This window comes from Prosopis cineraria, unplaced genomic scaffold, assembly GCF_029017545.1.
Source record: "Prosopis cineraria cultivar Desert tree isolate PC_DT_omini unplaced genomic scaffold, ASM2901754v1 PC13, whole genome shotgun sequence".
NCBI classification, from domain to species: Eukaryota; Viridiplantae; Streptophyta; class Magnoliopsida; order Fabales; family Fabaceae; genus Prosopis; species Prosopis cineraria.
Genome location: NW_026555344.1, coordinates 31852584 through 31869391, shown reverse-complemented (window position 1 = coordinate 31869391; position 16808 = coordinate 31852584). Strand labels below are relative to the sequence as shown.

General features: G+C 29.8%; 1 protein-coding gene across 7 annotated transcripts in view; it reads right to left on the bottom strand.

The window, feature by feature from the left end:
• Positions 1-16808, bottom strand: part of LOC129290149 (formin-like protein 14) — a 30277-nt gene that overhangs the window by 12714 nt on the left and 755 nt on the right. For 5 of the 7 annotated variants that reach the window (XR_008588260.1, XM_054926856.1, XM_054926854.1 and 2 more), the window contains exons 2-5: positions 15574-15642; positions 11022-11153; positions 7993-8154; positions 7275-7319 (exon numbers count right to left, since the gene is read on the bottom strand). Coding sequence is in view for 5 of the 7 variants with exons in the window: in XM_054926856.1 (XP_054782831.1) it covers positions 7275-7319; positions 7993-8154; positions 11022-11153; positions 15574-15642 (408 nt within the window). In the remaining 2 variants the exon portion in view is untranslated. Of the gene's footprint in view, positions 1-7274; positions 7320-7958; positions 8155-10297; positions 10517-11021; positions 11154-15573; positions 15643-16808 lie in introns of those variants that run through there. The other 2 variants (XR_008588261.1, XM_054926858.1) reach the window with 2 other exon arrangements.

Genomic DNA, 16808 nt, shown 5'->3' with positions numbered 1-16808 from the left:
AATTTGTACCTTTACCTAATTAATAATGATCTTATAAAATATGTTCATAGTTTCTTGAAGTTTAGTCATCATCTAATCTTCTTTTTCTTCTTCCTATAAAGCTCATGAATATTCATATCCTTCCAAGATCCTTGACATTTATTAAAAGTGTGGTATTAAAGATCAGCATTACAAATTCTATCACAAATACAACTAAAACTTCAAAACAAAACAAGTACATACATGAAAATCATCAATATATAAGCTATAAAAATATAGTGTGCTCAATCCTCATATTCAGCACAACGTGTAACATTGCTAAAAGTTTTAACATTTCATTTGAGGAAATTAGTTCAAATAAAAAGTGCAGAAGATGATATAGATCTAGTTTTTTTGGCCACTAAATATGTTTTGATTTGATTTTTGATCTTTACTATTGTTCTTCTTTTTTGTTGGGATACATAGGACTATATTATAGTTATATTTTGAATAAAATTTCCTTACATGCATTCAAAAGTTGTTTAATAATTTGATGCTTTATACTTCATTCCAATTTCATCAAATTTGTAAGGGCTTAATTTGTCCAGCAGTTTTATTTAAATTGTTGGGATTTAAAGAAGGATTTGACTATTTATTTTTAGAGTATAATTAATTAATTTTACAGTGTTACCCAATTCACCAAGCCTAATCTAGTTAAATAAAGTACTAAACTATAATTCACTCATAAGTTGAAATTTTAGACGTTGAACCTATATATCATGCATATCTAGACATAATCAAACAAAAGTATACAAGAAATTAAAACATACCTTAAGTTTACTATAATAAATCCTACAATTACAGCAGCCTGATGAAGTGATGTCCTCCATCTAGAAACTTGATCTTCTTTAGCCTTCATTCTATTTATAAGATCTTCAAATGCTTCTCCAAATCTTCCATTTTGGTGATGTACTTCAGATGGATCTTCATTGACAAATACTAGTAGAACTACTTGACCCACAGTGCTATGACAATGCATTATCTATTCTAACTCTTGCAAACACCATCTAGAATTAGCATAGTTTCTTGAGAAAACAATTATGGAAATTTTTGAGTTCTCAATCTCTCAAAATAATTACATAACTTGATTTCCCTTTAAGAGTGTTTCATCATCTTTGAAAACTTTGATTCCAGTATTTGTTAAGTAAGAATAAAGATGTGATATGAAAGTCCCTCGAGTGTCTTCACCACTAAAACTCAAAAACACATCATTTACCTTGTAAAAATAATTCCATTTTAATTATATCAATAATGTATACATATCCATACTCCGTACAACAAAAAAGTTGTGATTTTATTTTTTGGGTTAAATGGCTTTTAAACTATATGTCAAAGAATATCTGGAACCTTAAACTTGTTTTAGTTCAAATCTTTCCCTTCATCATTTCAAAATGATACAATATGGTCCCTACGGTTAACAAATGTTAACTTTGATCATTAGTTGACTAAAAATTACAAAAAATGACCTCAAATAAAATGACTAATATACACAAAATATCCATGCATGTGCATTTCTACCAAAGCATGGACTCACCCTGTTTGTTGAGGTTTTACTGCCAGAACCTCACAATAAGCATGAAAATTTCATCTATATTTATCACTTAAAATGATAAGTACTATCAGAATAAGAAGAAAATAATATTAACATATTGATATAAGATTTGATATAATAAATCTTGGCTTACATTCTATCAATACATTTTTATGAAACCTGAAGGTAATGATATCAGAAAAGAGGAGATTTACAACAGCAATAAATGTTCAAAAATTTTTCCTTTTCATATCGAATTCTATCTCTGGCTATTCCTCCCTCTACGAAAAAGGATCATCCTCTTCAAACAACATTTTTAGTGAAGAAATCCACTTCTAGGAAATTAATCAAGATATTGAAGACTTGAAAATTTCAGTTGGTAAAAGTGCCTCTATAAACCTGAAGGAAAATTCTTCACCAAATATGATTATACTATCAAATATGTTAAACATGTAATTCTTATCAACCCTTCAAAAGAAGAATTTTTCTTGTATCTAATGAATCCATTAAACATCATTGTAAAAATTATAAATTTTTGCACCTTGGATGTGTCTAAGTTGTAATCAACCATCTAGTTAGAGAAGGATTAGATGTCTCTTGTCTCCTTTGTCTTAAGGATACCCGACATAAGTTATTTTCTAACTCACTGTTAGGTAATGTAGAACATAGCCTACATGCAAGTTCAATCTATGTCAATAGTTACCCAAACAGAATAATCATGAACTTTTATATGAAAAGAAGATCTATCTCTGTGGCTTTGCTGTATAGAATCTAATATAAAGTCACGAACTCTTTAAGTTTTTGGGTTTTGATACTAAAGGAAGATATTTATATCACTGTATTCTTAATTGATAGAGCCAAAGCAAACGTCATCCTTACGTCATCCTTCCCAAAGTCATTTAATGATATGATGTTAACTTGCTAGGCAAATGGGTTATGGAAAATGCAACCCCTGCCTTACCCCAACCAACTCTGATATTGGGAATGTTAGTCAAACACCTATGGGAATTGTAAGATTAATGTTTAGGAGAAATTATTTCAGAGAAATCTCTTTTAGAGTAGGAACAATAGTTAATGACTTTAGAACTATGATATTAGAATTACCTAGACACTCAACCACTTCAAACATCTCAGTCTATACACTCAACCATTCACCTACAAGGTATGGATACTTCTTCCAATATCTATAGACCAACCCATTAAAGAGATGATATTTCTTCCTCTAAAGAAGAAGAAATTACTGTCATTACAAAAAAACAGGATTTCTTATTTGAAGTCATTAATGCTCTTACAAATCTTGAAGAAAAGAGACATTATCTTAATAAACTCAAAAAAATGTTAGAAGAAAATCCTTCCCCTTCCTTTAACTATAAGACTCGTCAAACTATAGCCAATAAATATAGTTTGACATAAACCTTAAAAAGATTTAAACAAATCTTAAAACTAGCCACAATTCAGGATCTTCAACAAGAAATAAATAATTTAAAAGTCAAAATTAAAGATCTTAAAATAAAACAACAAAGACAAAGTTTAGCATTAGAAGAAATAAAACTAGCCAATTTTCAAGAACCAAATTTTGAAAATCAACCTAAAAATGATGAAGAACAACATGAATAGAATAATGAAAATGAAGAACTTTTTGAACCATGTCTTAATTTAATCTTGAGACTAAAACTCTAGAAATTTTACAATGGGGTTAGAATCATTATTAACCAAGAATTTGTTCTTGATCAAATAGCTCTATTTGACATAGGAACATATTCATATTGTATCCAAGGTCTTGTTCCAACCAAATATTTCAAAAAAATAAAACCATCGAAAGATTAGGCATAGCTAGTGGGTCTAGGCTTATTATCAAATAGAAAACTAAAACATCAGTGTAGAAAACCAAGGATTTCAAATCCAAACTCCATTTCTTTTAGTAAAAAATATAAAAAATAAAATCATTTTATGAACTCCTTTTATTAGGAAGCTTTTTCCTTGTTCCATTGACACTAATGGAATAACCATTCAACATTTAGGAAAGCCAATTCTCTTTGAATTTATTTCCAAACCAATAATTAAAGAATTCAATCACATTCTTATTAAAGAAAAACAAATTAGTTTCTTAAAAGAAGAAATTTCCTTCTAAAAAATAGAAACCCAATTAGCCAAACTAGAAGTTAGACAAAGGGTCCAAGATTTTATAATCAACATTCTGCAAAATATATGTTTTGATCTCCCTAATACTTTTTGGGAAAGAAAGAAACATTCGATTAGTCTATCTTATGAAAAAAGATTTCCATAAAACTAAGATCCCAACAAAAGCCAGACCAATCCAAATGAATCAAGAACTTCTTGAATTTTGTCAAAAGGAAATTCAAGAACTCCTTCCAAAAAATTAATCAGAAAGAATCATAGTCCTTAGTCTTGTGCTTCCTTTTATGTTAGTAAAAATGCGGAAAGTGAGAGAGGAGCTCCAAGCTAATGATTAACTACAAACCCTTGAACCAAGCACTCTAATGGATTAGGTACCCTATTCCGAATAGAAAGACCTTCTTAACTACTTACATTTGGCAAAAATATTTGATATTTCAAACAAAAATAAGGTTTTTAGAATATCACATCCATCAGCGAATGATTACTCCTATTGATCGAACCATCTAATTTATTGATAATTAAATTCCCAAATCAAATCATTGATACAACTCCAAAGATTTCTAGGATGTTTAAATTATGTAGGAGAATTTGTCCCACAACTAAATAATCTTATTAAACCTCTCTATGATCGACTTAAGAAAAATCCACCCCATAGACAGACACCCACACTCAAATTATTAGACAGATCAAATCAAAAGTTAAAGAACTATCATGTCTAGCTCTGTCAAACCTACATGCATTAAAAATAGTAGACGCAAATGCCTCTCACATTGAATATAAAGGAATCCTCAAACAAATATTTGATGGGAAAGAAAGCATTATTGCCTTCACATCAAGCCATTAGAATCAAACCCAGCACAATTATTCAATAGTGAAAAAATAAATTTTAGCCATTGTTTTATGCATCACAAAGTTTCAAAGTGATTTATTAAACCTAAAGTTTTTAGTTAAGGTTAAATGTAAATCAACTAAAGATGTTTTGCAAAAATATGTTAAGATCATTGCATCAAAATAATTTTTTTCTAGATGGCAAGCTCTATTAAGTATTTTTTTATTTTGATATTGAACACATTCGAGGCTCTACAAACTCTCTTCCAGACTATCTCACTAGAGAATTCTTGCAAGGAAGGTAAATCATGACTCTAAAGAAAGGGAAGGAAAACATGGAAAAAATTGATCTAGCAGCATTCTTGTCAATTGGGCCATTGACCCAAAAATTAAATAAGGCATCAACTCAAAAACCAGGGTCATCTATCCTCATAACCCTAAAGCAAGAGGCATTATCCTCATCAACCCCAAAACCATTAACCTCAAAATCAACATCTTCTAAATCGATTTCCCAAACAACAACCCCATATCTTTATGCCTTTTCAATTCAAGCCATCCAGGCCTTAGCCAACTAAGGATTAATTCATTTACCTAAAAATTCATGGGCAGATATTGTTGAGGAAGAAGACTCAAAAAATGATACAATATCTCTTTCTCAGCTTATTGAGAGCCTAAAAAATAAACAAGTAAATATGGCCTACCCAAAAAACAAACAAATAATTGAGCTCCCAAAACTTGTACAAAATCTTAAAACTAGCAACATCCCATGGCTTGATGAGGCTATAGAAATTGTCCAAATTAAACTAGAATTTTTTCCAAAAAATCCAAACCATGTAGCCTATCAAATCTTTCCTCCAAGGTTTCACTTCAAGCCCTCAACCTTGAACAAAACCCAAAAAGTTTATGAATTTATCTTAGTGGATATGAAATCTATAACCTTGAGACATAACCCAGACAAGAAACATGGAGTGGTCAATAATACCACATGGACCCATTCTGCATTACAAATATTAAAAGTTCTTACTCCTACTGACTAAGGTCAAAACCCTAGTAAATTAAAGAAATTCTCAATCAAATTTGATCCAATGGAATAAAACTATTAAGATTACATTGATGCCTAGTAAAACATGTTTTAGTACCAAAACAAATACTGTCATCATACATGATTCTTTTATTTGAAAAAAAATATTGCAATCCCTATAAGTTTCCCTAGTGGTTTATAAAATGGTGAGATTAATTTGGATTTACTGAGGAAATTTTACCTCCAGCCATTAAACAAGAATTTTTAGATTTTAGATCAAAAATTAACCTTATAGATGATCCCTTTCCGGCTCTTCTACATTTTTTATCAAAAATATCATTGTCTTGGATTTTTGCTTTGCACTATAGACATACCAATCCACCTAGTGGATACCCTATTCTCTAAAGGGTTCCATAAATGAGGTGGTATGTAGACTTTCAAGACTATAGAGCCGATGTCTTCGCAGTCCAATCATGGTGCAAAGAGAACCCCCAATGTCTCATCACCTTAGAGACCAACAAGTTTCTCAAGCAAAAAAAAAAAAACAGATTCATACATGTTTGCCTTCAACCTCAGATAGAGAAAACTTTATTAACCAGCTAAAAAATGCACTCTTCTTTTCGGAAAAGAAAGGACAGTCGATTGCTGCCTCTGCCTCTATTGTAGAAAGCCTAGAAGAAGACTTTGCACAAGAAAATGAAGATGATTGCTTTGGCATTAACCTTAAAGAAGATTAATCATTGAAAAGAATAAAAAAATTCAAAAAAAAAGTTTGATCGTTGACCATTGACAATTGACCAAGTGCTAATCGTTGACAAGTGACAACATGTAGATCATTGGATGAAGATTGATTAAGATAAATACTAAACCATTACACTAAACAAATCTTGACCATTAGATGTTTTTCAAATACCTATATAAAGCCTTGTAATGTCCCTTGCAAGGATAAGTATTTTGCCAGAGAGAAAGGGAGAAGAGAGAGGTCTTGAAGAGAGTTCTCTTTGTAGCCTTGCTTTTCATTCTTCAATAAAGCTTTTTATTAACCTTCTTCTACCTTCTTGCACTTTCTTCTTCTTCTATTTCCTTTACTTTCTTGCACTTCATCTTTTGCATTTGCTTTCTTGTACTTTGATTTTTGTCTAGACTGTGCGGACTATTGCTGTTTTGGCTTTGTTTTGAATTTTTGTTCTTTATTTTTTGCAACTTCTGTCAAGATATATGGTGCAGACTACCGCTTTTCTGGCAATCTTTTGGTTTCTTGCATTTTCTTTTTTGCATCTTTGTTTTAGTTTCTGCATGTTTACTTTATAATTTTAATAATTTGTGATCTAACCAAGTAGTCCTTCTGCCTCCTACTTCTCTCATCCATTCTTCCTTTCTTCCTTTCCTTTTTCTTGTTGGTCATTTTCTGTCATTTTTAGATCCTTTTTAATAATTTATTGGTTTTTTTATAAATTTTAAGGTTTTTTCTGTCATTTTTTGATTAACTGTTAATGGTTAAAGTTAACTTTTGTTAATAACAGCGGTCATATTGTATTATTTTCAAAAGTTGAAGGAAAATATTATTAAAAAAATTAGGGTCTCAAACACTCCTAGACCTATAGTGAAGGGGCTCATTTACCATTTAATCCTTATTTGTTCTTAATTATATATTTTAATTACTGAATATATTGAAGATGATAAACATCTAGAAAAGTTAACTTGGTAAACATCAGATCATGACAGGCAAGTACTCACCGGTGATGAAAAAGGAATTCCGAGAATGAAGGTCCCTCTTCTCTTCTACAGTAAATATGGCAACTCGAAATTAAAGTCAAATATTAATTAAAGAGGATCACAATGTCTTAAGTAATTGAAAATAATAATCAAACTCAGCCCTGACCCTGATTGCTTACCATCGGCTACCACAAATCTATTCAAATTGAATCTTCATTATTGTACATTTCATATATTCGGATAAAAAGTAACATAGTAGAGAAATTAACTAATACTAATCTATACTGATTAAATAATTTCAAATTCAGAAATTCTAATTGCAAATAAAATATTTAAGTTATAGGTGCAACTCTCAGTTTATAACAAGATTCATGATTTAAAAAAAAAAAAGTTAATCTTGTTGCAAATGGTTCATTTGGTCCAATGGCATTCTACTTTAATTTGATGCAAGGTGTTGTGGATTCTATTCCTATAAGACCCAAAAATGGTGTGTGTATGTTGGTTAGTTAGGAGTATTGTGTGTTGTGTGCTAGGTAAAGTAAAATAGACTCTGATCTTGCCTCTATTTTATTTTAATTACAGATGCATCACTTCTATTTTTCAAACCTATATAAACTTCTTTTGGAATCAATAGTGAGAAAACACAAACCTTCTTCATACTTATAAGATTTTAACAAAATAGAAGGAAAAATGACTCCATTTTACCCTTAAAACAACGAAGATTAATTTCCAGATTCACCTGTGCTGCGGCGGTGGCCATTCTATGTCTGGTGAAAATTTTTCTCTTAGTCGTCGTTTCAATGCTTCATCAAATGGCAGTGCTGAAATACGATCCAAGGCTTCTTCCTCATGATCACTTTCCGAGTCTTCTACTACCACTTCACTTTCCACCTCATTTTTCCTGTCAAAAACATTTTTATTATTATGTTATAAGGCTCATATCGGGAAGCCTTGTAAGTAAACAAGTTTTATGCGTTCAAGGAGCTTTCCCATTCAATAATTTTTGGAATGAACTCCTCCTTTAAACTTATGCTCTTAACAATATTGGCCCTTTCATTTAGAGGCTATATTATGTAGAGGGCTATTTCCACAAAGGGTTCTGATCGGTAGAACTTCAAGTAAAGTGGAGTTATTGAAGACGTCCATCTAATAAACTAGTCTTTAAGAATAACCTCTTCTTTTAAATTTGTTCTCATAACATACTACAGATTGTATGTAATGTTGTATAGAAATATATTTTTTGGCCATGACGAAATCTGGAGTTAATATATCAAGAAGTATTGATATTTCTTACTTCTCTTAAGACGCACACACGCATATGGTGATTGTGTGTGTATGTCTTGAAAAGATATAACAAACATCTCAGAGAAAGCATTAAATTACATAAATCTTTGCCATTTATTTTAAATGTAGAATATAATCTATTTTTTTTAATATTTTTCTAATTAAACTAGGCGTCTAATGTAATTTTGTGACTTGAAAGAACCAGTTTGTGTAAATTTTGGCTCTAAATAATATATATTTTTAGTGACTAGATTGACACTTTTGAAATGATGGAATTACAAAAGTATAATGAAAAATGACAGTTAGGTTGCAAAATTTTAAATTAGTTACAGTTAGGTCCCTGACAAAATTTTTCAAAAAATAAATTATAAATATTGATTTAAATAAATATAAATTCAGAAGTTTCAATGCATATAACACATTTAAGTTTCAAATGTAAGTCTCATATTATATCCGGATTCTTGTTCATAACTTTTAAAATCAATCTTCACAACTTATTTTTTTAAAAAACATTTGTCAAGGTGCTAAATATTATTAATTTCATATCTTCCAAAATATAATTGGGGGAGAGAATCACATTATTCATAATCACGCATACAAATATGTTAATTTCATACAAAAATTTTCTTTTATATATAAAATAAAGATTAAAAGTTACTTTAAACTACATCCATATAGGAAAAAGTATATATTTAATGCACGACCCTTAAATTGAACTAAGGAAAAAAAAGAGAAAGGAAATCACCAATCTAGATCCACTTCACTTACTAAAAGGACTATGTATATTGTATTATGTATTTGAAAAGAGAAAAAAAATGATGACGTAAAAAGAAGAGTAGACTTCATAAGTAGTACTCCCTCCATCTCAAATTATAAGACACTTTTAAATAAAATCTAACTTATCAATAAATCTAATTAAATACACTTAACAAACTTTTCTTTCCGAAATAAAAATATAAACTTTTAAAAATACCCATTATTTAATATATTGAAAAGAAAATGGATGGAAATTAATTATAGAAAGAGAAAGGATAATATTAAAATTAATACATTTAATGAAACTCTAATCTATTCAAAGTATCTTATATTTTGGGATGGAGAAACTCCTTTAAAAGTGCCTTATAATTTGAGATGGAGAAAGTAATATAGTAATAGTAATAATAAGTATTTTCAATTTTCGGATTCAAAAACATAACTATGTATGCTTGAATCCTTACCTATTGTAATTGCAGTCGAAATGGTACTCATTTTGACATTTTTTAAATTTATATAGTTAGAAGAGATGAGAGTTATGGGATCTACATTAAAAAAATATGGGATGTGGGCTATAGTAAAAAATTAATATAGAAAAAGATTTTAATTTACACTCCTTTACGTCTATAATATATGATATTTTTTATAAGTTTGCTTGGTTTAAAATTAAAGCATTAGGTATATTTTATATATTTTTCAATTATATCATTACTTTACACCCTCCTCTGTTTTTACTTTATATTATAGGGCGTCTCCTAGAAGAATTTGTTTGTTATTAACATTAAACACTTGATGGATACTAATTACATTTTTGTAATATTATTATTATTATTTAAACTTATTAATTATGAGAAAATATATAATGTAAATTTAAAAAAATAATTTAAAATTTTATAATACTATTTGTCTATCTTTTTTTTAATCAAAATCATTAAAATATCTCTTCCATTCTATTCTTATATATTTCCCTAAAATTTAAAAAAAATTAATGTCACAGGTATAATATTTAATTAATGTAAATTATTTAAATTTTAAATGTAGGGGTGGAACGACGTCATTGTTGGAGGCGGCGATCCTAACCTAATAGCCTCCATGGTGACCAGTCCCGTTGAATTATACAAGAAAGCTCAGGAGATCGGAGAGCCTTCAAAAAAGCCATTGAACCCAGGGGACGCCGAAAGCGCGCGCTTGGCAAGCAAATCTGCCGCTTGATTCCGTTCCCGCTCCTAACAGTTCTCAGCACATGAAGGAACGTGGACCCACTTAAAAACTTATTATTATTATTATTATTATTATTATTATTATTATTATTATTATGCCCAGAAAGTTAAAAGCTTATTATGGGGAAGTGATATTGTTATTTTGATATACGATCAAATTATTTGCAAGGATATCGTATGACAGAGATCATTTCAATTTTTTTAGTTTGTTATTATAATTATTTTTACTGTCCATTAAAATACATTTTAGTTAGATACTTTAATATTTTTTTTAAATGGCAAGTTATATTAAAGGATTTTTAAAAAATTATAAATTTGAAAATATTTATATAATATCAAACAATTTTTTTCATTTAATGATATTCTATAATTTATAAAATTATTTTAAAAAATAAAATTTAAACACACATATATAAATATATTAAATTTTAAATTTTTGGCCAAAAAATATTTTAAAATTGGATCTAGAGCTGGTTCTGCCCTTGTTTAAAAGTAACATTATAAGACTTACCATGCCAGCTGTGGTGGAGAGGGGCTGCTAGGTGAAGAAAGGGAAGATGAGGAAGATTGCAATACAGGTGACCGTGGCAAAGGCGACGGCGACTGCGACGGCTGAAGCAAAGGAGGTGGCGACCTTGGGTAGCTAGGGCAGAGAGAGGGAGACTGTAAGTTTTTCATCAACATGATTATATCAAAAGTTGGCATTTTAAAATTAACATGATTATATCAAAAGTTGGCATTTTAAAATTAACATGAGACACAGTACGATAGAGCTACTAATTCAAGCTAAGCTCGAACCTGCTTGAAAAAAATTTAGGGTCAAGCTTAGAAAGAAAATTTTTTTATGTTCATGCCTATTAGGGCCAAGCCTGAATAATAAAAAATATTTATTTTTAAAAAATATATAAAATATAATAAATATAAATAAATTCTTTATGTTTTAGTTCATTTTATGTTAAAATATTATATATTTGAGTCTTATATATCATTTTGGTATCAAAAAAATATATTTTATATTTTTATAAAATAAAATAATAATTTTGAAGTAAAAAAATTAATTAAAAATAATTTTAAAAAATAAAATTTAGATATTCGAGCCACCCAAAGCCTGAAGGAATTTGGGCTTTTCAAAGAGTTAAGCATATTTGAGCTAAGCCCGAATAAGCCCAACTCGCCTGAATTCCCAGCTCTAGTCAGTACATATGCACATATGAATTTTTAAAATTTTGATCCTCAATATGACCTTATTTTTCAAAAAGAAGAGGTAACATTAATAGAATAATTAGTTTATATAATATAAAGATTTAAAAGCATATTTTTATTTCACACGAAAAGCATATTTTTATTAGATTAAATTATACAGAACTCATTTCATTTTTAAGAATTGCATTTTTTTCAAACTATAATTTTCTAAGGCAGAAATATATATAATACTGCCTATTAAATGTTTTTTTTTTCCTTGCAAGAATTAATTTTGGGTATTATATAAGTTGGTTCAATAAGTGGATGGTAAATTTTCTGTCACGAGATCTACTCTTTTGTGAGTGGCTAGATTAAAAGGAGTGTCATTTAGTTAATTAAGATATCCTTTAATAAGTTTGTGGAGAGTTTATTATTATTATTATTTCCATATGTCTTCATATTATTAGAGACAATTTTATTTGAAGCATAATCATTTTTTTGAAGATTATATTATAAAGAAAAAAATTACAATTAAATAAAGTTTCATATAATTTTTCTTTTAATAAATATATTCTTCATTTTGAATGTTCTATCACCATAAAAGTAAACGCATATAATAATTTAAGGGATAATAAAACTTTTAATCCTCAAATTTGTGCAAAAAATAGAGGAAAAAGAGAAGAACGAAGGGGCTTATGATCCTCTCTATTAGGGCATGATTTGCTAATGCTTTAGGATGATTTAAAGCTTCTAATCACTAAAGTAAGCCTCCTCTACTATTCCTCTTCCTCTCTACACCATTTTTAAGTTAGGATTTGTAGTTGAAGGATGATTTTTAGACTTTGGGTGCTTTGGATCTGAACCTATTGACTTAAATGGAGTTAATAAGAGTTGTTTGAGTTATCTAAGCGTAAAAATACTAGTTTTATGCGTCTATGAGAGTGAGCTCTCAATTATGGATGAAATTGTGTATTTAAATGCCATAAATGGTGGTGCTTGAAATAGGTGGCTGCCGTTGATGTTGATTAAGGATTGTATTAGTATTAGTTGGAGCTAATAGAATTAATAAACCTAATGTGGTGATTAAACTCAAGAGTTGAGAGTTTTTGGTGATTAAAATGTTTAATTTTGAAAGTTGGAAGTGAGTAATTTATGACATTAATGATGTTTTCGGATTGTTGGATGATATATTAGTGATTATTTAAGTTGTTGAGGGATAAATGAAGTTGATGGAAGTTAAGGAACTCATTGAATGTAAGGTTGATCTTGTTTTAGTTATTAAAATATGAAATTAGATGTTGGAAGTGGTAATTTTAATGATTATTAGTGATGGGTGTTAATGTAATTGTAAACCAACCTCACGAAACACAGGTGAGCTTGAATTTAGCTCAGAAAGCATGTTATGATTGAGGGGTAACTTTTGACCTCTTAAAAGTTTGAAGTAACTAGGGGAAACTTAGTTTATATTGATAAATATTAATTGATTATTTATTGAAATGGTTGATTTAAAACATGTTTAATATTTTTAAACTCATGATGCAAATTTGACATGGTTGGTGATTTATTATTGTTGCAAATTATATGTATATTCATATACATGCTAATAGCGATGAAGAATGAGAAAAGGTGATTACATACTAGTTGATATGTAGAGTGAGTTGGGTGTGAGTATGGATATGTAGATTCATGACATAAATGGTTGATTAGAGTGCATATACATACGTGATATAAGTGCATAGTATGATCATTGGCTGGAGTTCTCTTAGAGAGGAGAGTAGTTGTTAAACCCACATAGTATTAGCAGTGGTCATTGGAATCAAGAGCTTACCTTGGCACCGACCATTGGAATCAGGAAGTAATCATTATCCCATGGTTGATTCAGAACTGTCTCACTTATTCTATAAGGTACTCAAATCTAACTAATCTCCACCGATTCATAAGTAGGCTAGATTAGAGGTATGACACCCCATAGTTGTCAGTATTGGGGAAACTAGATTACACAAGTGAGTAAGCTGACTCTGGCTCAGTAGCTTCTCATAAGTGGAAGGCTGTTAGTCTGTGAAGGATGTAGACCGGCTTCATGTTAAAGGTAACAGGAAGGTATAAGGTTGGCATATGATCATGCATTTAGTCTCAGCCATATGGTTGTTAATATTGTGGTCCAGTGCAATTTAAAGGTATATAATTGGTATTATTGTGACCCTAGGTTGTGTATCATTGATATATATGCAACTATATAGATTAGGTGAAATTTGGTTACTGAGTGATTGTACTCACCCTTCTATTTAACATTTTAAAGGTACTAGTTTCGAGCAGGACAAAGGAAAAGCACTAGAGGCTTGAAAACTCAATTTCCTACTATAAGCCTTGTAACAGTCCTCACCCCACCCCACCGAGGGTCTTTCGAATTGGACCAATCCATATCACTGTAGCGGAAGCCAGCTTTGCCTAAGGTGGTACTTGAGTTATTCCTCACCCCACCAAAAAGGTCTTTTGGAGCCTTTCCAGACTCGAACCTCCAACCTCTATCACCTTAAGGAAGTTGAGGCTAAGTCTGGTACCATTGAGCCAACTTGACTCAATAGTACCAGACTTAGCCTCAACTTCCTTAAGGTGGTAGAGGTTGGAGGTTCGAGTCTAGGAAGGCTCCAAAAGATCTCTTTGGTGGGGTGAGGAATAACTCAAGTACCACCTTGGGAAAGCTAACTTCTACTATAGTGATATGGATTGGCCCAATCCGAAAGACCCTCGATGGGGTGGGGTGAGGACTATTATAGGCCTCTCGTAATTTTAGTTGCATATATGTAATTAATTAATATTGTCAACTAGGATGTTCATATTTTGTTATACTTGCACTATTGAATATTGAGCATTGAAATTTGTATTTTGGGCCCTAGCTAGTGAGTGTGGTATCTTTTTAGTTGAGATATTTGTGCAAGGGCAAAATACTTGTGCAAGTAAGAAGTGAGTATATTTGTGAATGATAGTGATTTAGATGTGAAATTACATATTTTGGCTCCCCCTTATGTTTTTATAATCAAAGGGTTGAGCGATAAAAATGTGATATAGGTATTGTTTGAATGTTGTGACATATTCCAACTGTATAGATTATGTTTTGGAAGCATAAAAGTGTGAGTTTGCTTTTTGATATGCAACTTTTGATTGAGAAATGATTTGAATGTAAAACTAATGTTATTAGTTAAATCTCAAAGAAAGCTTTCTATAAACACCTAGATCACCTCATTTGAACGTCAAATAGAGATTTGGTATGCATTGAAAGTTCAGCCAAAAAATATACCACAATAGCATGTTGCTATCATGGGTTCTATTGCTTATGCTGTAACATAAAATTTTATGCTATTTTGACCTTAATTTGATATTATCTTACCTTGTATGATGCCCATGCCACCGTATACATGTTTTGCTTTAATTTTATAGCATCTTAAGTTTTAAAAATTGAGAGCTCGTTTATAAAAATTTTACAAACTCGATAATTCATTTAGGTTATTCTTGTGATTACCTGAATTTTGTGGAGTTAATTGGGGACAAGTAAAGGTGACCTTACATAAGGGACTAAATTAACAAAAATTAAACAAATTTTACGGCTAGTTTATTCTCATTTAGCCACATATACATATTAAATTACCAAAATACTTTATACGTTAGATTAATTTGAGAGTAAATTTATTTTTTAAAATATAAAGGACTTACATGGTAGTTTAAAAAATATAAAAAATTAAATTGATAAAAATTAAAGTTAAATAATTAAATTGATAACTGAACTAAATTGGAAGGAATAAAAGTTTTATTATCTTATTATTTAAAATAGTAAACAAATAAAATTAAGAAATATGAATCACAGCTGGAGAATGAGAGGAAACCTTGGGGTCAGAAACGAGTCGGGCGCTGGAAATAAGTATTCCCACCATATGCAAATTGTCTCGCTTTGACTACGCCCCAACACACAATTTGTAAGTCAAATATTGGATAGAGGATGAGAATAAAGTCTCAAAACTGAGAATTTATAACAGTTAAATTTTTGTTTGAAATTTTGAGAAAACACAATCATCTGTGTCTATAATTTCATTAAATTTTACTTTTAGATTATGTAATTTTTTTTAATATTTTCATTCCTTATAATATTAATAAGATTGGGTGACATTTATTACTCAGGTCCCTATATTTTCAATGCTTTCATAAGATCAATAATTATAGGATCAATAATAGAGACTAAAAACAAAATTTGATAGAATTATAGGATCAATAATTATATGTTTTCTAAAATTTCTGGTGAACCAATGGGTGAACGGTTTAAACCGGCCAGACCACCTTGGAATATTTATCTTGCAGGGACTAGAAGTTGGAGTGTTGTCCGAAGGTGGACGTTTTGTTTCAAATAAACGGAAAATATTTTGGTCATGGCCTATTAAAAAATATTTTCAATTCAGTTCTTTAGCCTTGCAATATATTTTTCAGGTTCTATTGGTTTTCATTTAAAATTTCCTATTCCTTTTACCAAAATTCTCCCATTTTAATTTCATATTCCTTTGATCCTTGTTTTGCATCCTGACTGTGGGTTGGCACAAAAAAAAATTCTTAATGCCGGATTTTGATGAGATTTTCCCATTTTTGTCAATATCAAATCTCAAAAAAGTCTCACAAAAAACCCTTTTAATATATTGTCTCAGTTTCTTCAATACGTCTTCAAAATCAATCTAACAATAATAAAACATTCAAGACAATATAATTATTACATCTTATGATTTTTGAATTACATCTTTTAACACTTTCAATATATTTAACAGAAACTTATGTATTTAACCTTATATACTTAATATACTTATATCAAATCAAATCATGACATGTGAATCCTAATATATTAATTTAATTAATAACAAAAATTTATTATAAAAAAATCTATATGGTTATTTACTTTGCTAGCATGATAAAGAAAATACTATAATATCAGTATTGTTAATGCTTACATGGTATTTAAATTAATTCATGTATAATAATTTTAACTACCACCTGATATATGGTGCTTAACTGAAAATAATGCTTCTCTTTTTTCAAACTCCCGATTTACTAGTTAGGGGCGAAGTCGAATTTGGGGGAT